General features: G+C 37.4%; 1 protein-coding gene across 9 annotated transcripts in view; it reads left to right on the forward strand.

Moving 5' to 3' along the window:
• Positions 1-8360, forward strand: part of LOC121873237 (transforming acidic coiled-coil-containing protein 3-like) — a 133592-nt gene extending 125232 nt beyond the window's left edge. For all 9 annotated transcript variants that reach the window (XM_042376614.1, XM_042376615.1, XM_042376616.1 and 6 more), the window contains 4 exons: positions 2174-2335; positions 5190-5527; positions 6057-6206; positions 8014-8360. In XM_042376614.1, coding sequence (XP_042232548.1) covers positions 2174-2335; positions 5190-5527; positions 6057-6206; positions 8014-8203 — 840 coding nt within the window. In that variant the 3' untranslated portion in view covers positions 8204-8360. The remainder of the gene's footprint in view (positions 1-2173; positions 2336-5189; positions 5528-6056; positions 6207-8013) is intronic.
• The last annotated feature ends 326 nt before the right edge of the window (positions 8361-8686 follow it).

Raw genomic sequence — 8686 nt, forward strand, 5'->3', positions numbered from 1 at the left:
TCTTGTAGTGATTGTGTGACTGTCAAGTAACGTCAGACAGATACAGACGTGTTGGACAGTACTGTACACAATTCATTAAACCCATCATTGTGAGTTTTTCCCCACATAATGTTTGACGGACATGATTGTGCTCTTGATTAATAGATTTCATTAATTCTTGAATGGGTCTTCACTGAATAAACTGAACAACAGAGTTAATATAAAGAAAAGAATAACTTTAAAAAATATATAATGTCCCTATATCACCACTAGTTACTGTATTTAATGTGCATTGTAAATGCATGTAATAGTCATACACTGTACAGGGTGGCTATGTATTGTTGATCTCCCTATTGTATATAACATTATACTTGCCTAACATTCTTTGTTAACTTCTGTGGCACCTTACAGTATGTGTCTAGCTGGCCTTACTGTGGGGCCGTTTACCCTGACATTATTTCACCTAGTGTAACCACCCAAAACTTATGCTGTTGTGATTGAGAATCATGTGAATGATCCATAATTTCAAGAGCTGATCAACCCTTATAGACAGAACCACCTGGGAACTGTAAGGATAAAGTGGCAATGTTCTCTCAAAACTCTTACTAAATCTGGCTGTGACTGAAAATAATGGTTTATGAAAAAGAAAATGGATCTCCTTCAAGGTGGCTGTTGTGTTGGTATCATTTTAATTAACTGGAGTCATCAAGTTACAGCCCACACCCTCCTTGTAAACTTCACCTGCTACCCTATTCAACAATTAGAGATACTCCCCACTTGGCCTTTTGCCTGTGCGTTGGCTTCCAAGTTCTTGTCTTACAGAATTTAAGGAACCCATTTTGAGCTCGTTGTGTATGTGGAAATGTTTGAAGAATAATGAGAGCTTTTAGAGTAGTTATACCTGCAGGTAGACTTGGAGCTTAAATTTTGTGTTACACTCACTCGGATTGTGAAACTCCCAAGAGACACTCCCACTCAGATTGTAAAACTCCTAGAGAAAAAAAAAGTGGACCAGCTCCTTATGTGCACAAGTTCCTTATTAGTGCAGTGCTCCCAAAGGAAATCTCTCATGCTTGGGTGTGTAGTTTTCTTAGGCTTTCCTTCTACCCCATACCTTCCTCCAGCTTGCTTTTGTAGATCACAGGTCGTATACAAAACCAAAAATCATGAATACGAGATTAAATCCTTATGGAGGAAAGAGTGAATGGGGCATCTCTCCTCTCCAGCTCCCTCTCTCTCACTTTCCAGTTATGGCTGTCAAGTGAAGGTTAACAAGCACATAGAGGGGATGGGGGGGGTCAGTCTGGCTCATGACTCAGTGATTGTTTTGTCATTTATGGCAATAATTATCTGACAGGAGAAAAACTATTTTCTTTTTTGCAAATTGAAGGATCCAGTTATGGTTGCATGAGTAACTGTTTTGACAACACCTTACTGGGGTACCCAAGTGTGACAAGACAGCTGCCGTCAAAGATTAACGAACATTCTCTAAAGCATTCACATTATTTATCGAGTATAATGGACACATCTGACTCATGCTCCATGTTATGACTCTGTGAGGGAGAATGAGTCAGAATACATATATTGTACATATCAACTGCCAGTTTGAAATGTAGGGCAATTGTCTGAACAGTAATATTTTTTGTTGGTCCTCAGAAGTTATCCAGATATAGAACTCGTTTAAAAGGCATTGGACTTCAACTTTTGTGTCAGGATGAGATACTGTACCTCATTGTGTGTAAAACTTAGAGAGCACAGTATTGGTGTTGTATTATTAAATGTAAGGATTTCCACCATTTGAATATATCAAACATTTCAAACTTCAACCCTTGAAAAAATAGGAACCTTAAAGTTATCACTAAAAAAGTTAATTCTGTAAGAACTGCCACCTAGGTTGTGTCTAATTGCTTACATCACCTGTGTGAGCAGCTGAGCTCTACACCTATAGTCCATCTGTGTGCAAGTTATGGTAAATAACTGTTCTTGTAGCAGAAGTGCAATCATAAAATTTGGTTCTAGTTTATAAATGCATCTGAAATACACTACACGAAATAAATTCTTAAATAATAAATTCTAATTAAGTTACAGTATTCTTAATGTAAACATTTTAATAATCTTTCTAAAGGTAATTATAAACATAAAAAAGGGTTAGCAGTCATTTAATTTATATTTTCGTTTTGTTCTGTGTGTTCAGCCCGCCCCGTCCACATCTTCTCCCGCTCCGCCGCGGGAGGAAAGATCAGCACCAGAGGGGACCAGCAGTCCTACGCCCCGTCCCAGTGATACCTCCGAACACAAGCCCTCGTCATCACGTCCTTCCTCCGTCCCATCGGAGGGTTATATGACTGCTGCTGAGGTACGCCTTCTTGGGGAGTTTTACTCCGTATTTATAAGTCAAGAGAAGTGGAGAAGTGTTTGTCTGGTGCAAGAAGGTGACGAGAAACAGAAAAGATGGCGTTGATATGTGTTATGAGTGCTACACCTGCTGACACCTTCACTCCCTTTCGTGTTTATTATAGCAACTCTTGGTTTTGAATCATTATGGCTGCTGCATGGTAACCACTCAAACTTCATGTTGAAATGTAGAAGAAATACAGTACAGTACTCTTGTTTTACCATAGACAGTGATGCACATTGCTACAGGATGGACAGGTCATTTCATAGACTGCATTATCAATCATCTCAAGTAGAGTATCTTTATTGTAGGAGAGTATCAAGACCTGTGTGTGTGTGCGTGCGTGCGGGACTCTCAGATACAAGGTACATTATGACTAGTACAGTAGTACCCTGATTTATGTGCGGTCAATTGAACCCACAGGGTACCGCGGAAAGTGAAAACCGCGTAAAGTGAACAACAGAACATATGGGATTAATTCCAATAGAGACTGGCCTGACCCCCAAACTCCACACTCCACTTTTTCCGGCACAATACCTATGTTGTAGTAAAAATAACATCTAAATTTTATGATGGTATGCTCACACAATTAATATTTAAGAGAAATACAGTCGCCAGGTTAATGTCCATTCAAATAATGGACTCAAATCCCCCCCCCCCCTCTACCCAGCTCACTAGCTCCTACCTCTGAGAAATGTTGGGTGAAAATACTAGATTTTAACTTTTAGTAATAAATAATACCTCAGACTAAAGTTAGGATAATATAATTGACATTTCTGGATTCCTTGCAGGTCAGGGAATATTTTGAATGTAAACTTCATATATTCTGCACAAAGGATAAAATATTTGCTTTGTGTAAACCAAATTATTACAGTAGATCTAAAATTTGTATGTCTAATGCAAAATCCATGATGTTTATATTCAAAATGATCATCATATTGTAAGAATTCCAGCAATGTAAATTATATTCTGGCCGGGTAATTTGTATGAATTTTATGAGCTAAAAAAAAAAAAAAATTACACTTCACCGCGTATTATACGTATTATATGAGTAGATGCACTGTGGAAAGTGAAAGTCCGGTTCTGGCAAGGTACCGGGTAAATGAGAAATCCCGGAAAGTGAAACCGTGTAGCGAAAGTGAAACCGTGTAAAGCGGGGTAATACTGTATTTCCCCAAAATGTTTTTTATGCCAAGTACACAATCATTCCTTTAAAATACAATCCAAGCAAACAGTTTATCAATTCCATATTTGATTGTCTTTATCCAGTATGTGAATTCAACAGAAGATATATTTCTTTGAATGTTTTAATCTTTGGAGGTAAGAAAGGTTGCTTAAGTAATCACCCACCAGTCAAGGATACAACACACACACATTCACTGTCCTCAGATGTGTGTGTCATAAAGAATTCATTAAGATTAAAGAATGAGTATATACTGTACCACATTTAATTAGTACACAAGATATCACAAAGAAGAAGCATTGTTTTGGTTGAATTCTTTGCAAGAGTTGCAGGCATTTTTATATGGTGTGCAGAAGAAGGAAACTAAACCAGACTGCAGCAATAATTGTGTAATGTTTGGTAAATATTAGCTGTTGTCACATTACTCTCAACAGTTACAGTATTGTTTTTTTTTATGAATTGTAAAACTTCAGTAATCAGCTAATTTAAACGTTTATGGCCAAACAACTTCCCCTGTGTGTCTCCAGGTACTGTACTTCCACTTAAAGAAAAATATAATGATAAATATTGGCTCAGTTACCATGCCCAGGAATTAATGACTGTGTTGCCAGCTGTACTGTCTGTTGAGTGAATAATATCTAGTTGTTGAGAAAAGGAAGAAGTGATGTGGATAAAATATCTAATAACTCATAATGAATATTAATGTTGTATTGTGAATTTAAACTGTCTGCTGTATCACCCTCACTCCTCTCCCTCTTTCATGTATGGCAGATCAAGGGGTTCCTCTGTCTTTCCCTCCATATGTCCATGCAAAATAAGTTTCCATTCACTAACGTCAAAGGCTCCGTGGATCAACATGATATTAGGTAGGCAGCATTATGCCATGACTATCTAGGCTGAGTACGATAACCAAAGTTTTCCATCTTTATTTCCTAGAGTTCCGGCCTCGTTTAACTTAGAAAGTTTGGCAGGGGTGTTCCTCACCTTCACTGGTATTAGTAAAAATTTATAGTTTTATATTCAGACTAAGGCAGCCCATAGTGAAGACTCTGACAATTTTTGGTGAATTCTGTATTTTCATTGTCGGTTTTTTGGTAGAATTAATTTAGTTGTTGGATTTTGCTTTCACATATAAATATAATAAAGATTGCCTCAACAGATATATGAGAGGAGTACTGTACATAATAAGGGTGGTTAAGACAAAAACATGCAGTGGCCAAGTGTGGATACAGCACTCTCCTCCTGTTCTAATGGTTGCTTGTTCAGCCCCAGGGTGATTGAGCATTGTGCTGTCCACACTGCTTCTTTGTTTACAGAAGGCTTGGCTTAGTATACAGTGTGCTGCATTCACACTGTCTTATGGGACCAACAAATGGAATCTTAAAGCAAAGGCAAGGCATGAAATATAGAGAAATAGAATATATCAAACTTTATAGGATATCAACAAGTTAATAATGTTTGTCAAACAACCAGTTGGTCCCCTTGTATTAGGCATTTTTTATTTACAGGGTATTTATTTTTTATACTCTTCTCCTTTTAATTTCTTTGGTCTTCCTTACTTTCTCCTCCTCCTCCACAGGTATACATCCGTTACTTAATCGAATAAGAAATAATTCATTTCCCACATTATAGGTTCAAGAACTCTTAAAACATCAGGAGCTAAAGTTTGAGGAAAAACTCCTCCAGGTAGAACTGACGGCTGGAGAGAAGGAAAAAAAATTACGGCAAACCATGAAGGACGAACAGAAGGAACTAACCAACCTTGGAGAGTCCATGGCCGAGTTGACGCAATCACGTGATGCGTTGTTGAAGATGGTGGGTCAGTATAAGGGGATGCTTGCTCAACTTGTGAGTGAGAAGGAGAAGGAGAAACAGAGTGCTGAGGAGAGAATAAAAGCTTTGGAGTTAGAGAGAAACCAGGCACTAGAAGACCTAGCCAATGTTGAGGTTGCATTCTCTGATGTACACAGGTAAATATTATTCACTACTGTAGTGGCATTATTGATTTTCATTTATTACATTTCTTAACGGCACAAAGTTTTTGTTTAAATAAACTATTTACTGTTTTATGAATTACCCTGTACTGTACATTATTTCAGACTATATTTTTTATGTGGAACCGTAACGAGGAATTTACAATCATAATTCAGGTGGAATTGTATGCGAGTGGCTAGTGCTTTTAGTTTGGTAATTTTTAGAGCGATTAGAGCAGTGGGATTCTATTGTAAGAGTGAAATTAATGAAAATATATAATAACTTGATACAATTTTATAGTTTGAAAGAGAGAGGAACTGTTTTTTTGTCCTGGGTCTGTCATGAACAGGACGTGTGTATTTACCCCAGACCGGGGCCAGAGAGAGAGCGAGCCGGACTTCTCACTGGGGTAAATACACACACCCTGTCCAAGAGTAAATGAAAAAGTATGTAACTGATAACATTTAGACATGTAAAACTGCAAATAACTGTACATAAATGTAATCTGAATATTTGTCATTGCAGGAAATATGAGAGAATAAAACAAGTTATAGACACACTGAAAAGAAATGAGGAGACTCTACGTGGTGCCGTCACAGATTATGAAAACAAACTACAAAAACAAGAAGAGAAATTTGTAGAGTTCCAGAAACATGCAGAAGAGAAGATTCAGCTGTAAGTTTGTATAATAATTATTTTAGAACATTTAACAAGCTCGTTACCAGAGAACTATGACTTGTATAAGAATCATATTATTTTGTGTTGCTTGTCATATACTTCTCCTTTGTGGAAACTGAATGAGTAAATTTGTCTTTTACTTCTCATTGCATTTTATGATAAAAAGGAAGAAAACACCCTCAGTGTGCCCTTCTGAGGATGTATATACAGTAATCTCCCCATTAGCCGAATTCTTCGATCCCCAGAACCCTCCAATACTGTAGCTGGGAATTATTTTTGGGGGAGCCTTCCAAGAAATTCCGGGAAAAATCTTTCCAATCCGGGCATGGGAAAAAAAAATTTCCTAGGATGGAACTGCTCATTTCCTTGATGATTCTGAGACACACTCTACAATCCAGACATGAGGATGAATTCCATGAGATTGAATCATGTTTCCAATGAGGGAGACCTGTGCTGGGCAAGCTCAGAGTACTCGTGAGCTACGGTTGGCCACTTCTGTCATATGATTGGTTGATGTATTTTGCAGCCTATCTCCTCAAACTCTTGCATCAATCCATTCTTAATTCATTGTACAAGCTTGTTTACTCACTCTCTGCTGTTTTTGCATACGATCTGCAGTAGTACACTACTGTACCAACATATAATTGGCCAAGAATACCATTAAAGCGGTGTTAAGACAAAGTGATTACAGTTACATATACTGTACTGTACAATAAGTGTGAAAGTACCAGATGTATAGTACTGTACATAGCAGTGGACAGTGTACAGTATGCTAGTGTGTAGAGTGTGTATATACAGTAGAGGGTTCTCGGGTTACAAACAGGTTCCGTTCCTGAGGACGTTCTTAAGTCGGATTTGTACGTAAGTCGGAACACATGCTATGTGCATACCGTACTTGCAGAACAATGTTTAAAATCCCACTATATCATAGCCCGAGTCCCTATATACATCTAAATTCTCTTAATTTAAGACAAAGTTAAGAAATAGAATGACAAAATATAGCAAATGAAAGTAAAAAATAAGTCATCAGGTATATAAAATACTGTAACTTTCAAGTTTAATCCCATTCATAAGTCGGGGACCCCCTGTACAGTGATTGTACAATCTCTCCTTCGTAGAGGGAGAAGAGAGTGACAGTTAGTAAAAGCTGCTACAGTAGATGGTACAGGACAAAGGCAGGCCATCCTTTCTCATATCACCATTTGGTCTGTCTGCGTCACAAGCTTAAGATGACATCATTTGGTGGGTTGAGTACAATAAGGTACTCCTCGACTTAAGACCGCCGCAGTTGTATAAAATATTTTTCAAATTGCGTATTTTCAAGTCCCGACGTTAGTGATCGCGCTGTGTGCTGACAATTTTCGTCTGTAATTCCCTTTAAACGGCTGGCAAGCGTAAAAGTGAGCGTTCTCGTGGTGCTGAGAATAAAAAGAGACACCCATTTTAGATTTTCTATGTACTGTGTATTATTTTTGCATTTTCGACTTAAGACCTGGTCGTCGGTCCCTAACCCTGTCGTAAGTCAAGGACTGACTGTATAGTAGTAGTACAGGATATACATTATTTTGTTTATTGTATGTACACAGTGGTGTCCGTGCAAGATGTAATTGTTTAGAGAAAACTTTCTTCAGTACCCAGAAAAAATTCCAGGGATGAGAAAATTTGTCTCCTTACCCGGAAATCTTTCATTCCTGGAGCTGCTCTGCACCAATTATTCCGGCTAGCGGGGATATCACTTTATAGTTTAATGGTAGTAATTTATTTTTAAGTTTTAACTTATCAATATTTCTCTTTTCCCATCCAGGGCCAATGAAGAATTTAAAACCATGAGGAAAGCTAACGATCAAGAAATGACAAAAATGGCTGCTCTTCTCAAAAAGGCAGAAATGAAAATAATGTCTCTACAAGATTCATTTGATCGAAAAACTCGTGAGAATCAAGAACTAACACAACTTTGTGATGACCTCATCAACAAAGTTGGAAGTTCGTCTTAAGGAGGGAATCCAGATGAATGGTGGACTTATTGTAATATGAGGTGTGACTTCCCGACCTCCATGATAATACTGTTTATCTCTGAGTGGGAACCTGTGATGATGTTGCCTGGTGAAAATGGGTCCCTGTATATTTTTTCTTTAAAGTGTACATGTGTTATGAAGTTGTTTTGAATCACCAACTAGATAAGTTTCAGTTGAAAATGACATTTCATAGTTCACATGTGACCTGACATTAAACATGCAAATCTAATTAATAACTTAACAGACAACAACTAATAATGATATAAATTAACAGCCGAGTGTTTGTTTACAGATTTCACACCGTTTTATCTGAGATTATATATATATATATTTTTTTTTAATTTGTAAATGAAATTGGTCTAATATTTATTTTTTAACTAATAAGTCGGTCTGTCAAGATATTACCCGGAATATTTTGTTCATCCATTGTACATATCAGATAGGAGAGTCTTTAAGTGTCTA

This window comes from Homarus americanus, unplaced genomic scaffold (genome assembly GCF_018991925.1).
Source record: "Homarus americanus isolate GMGI-L3 unplaced genomic scaffold, GMGI_Hamer_2.0 scaffold32929, whole genome shotgun sequence".
In the NCBI taxonomy this organism is placed as follows: domain Eukaryota; kingdom Metazoa; phylum Arthropoda; class Malacostraca; order Decapoda; family Nephropidae; genus Homarus; species Homarus americanus.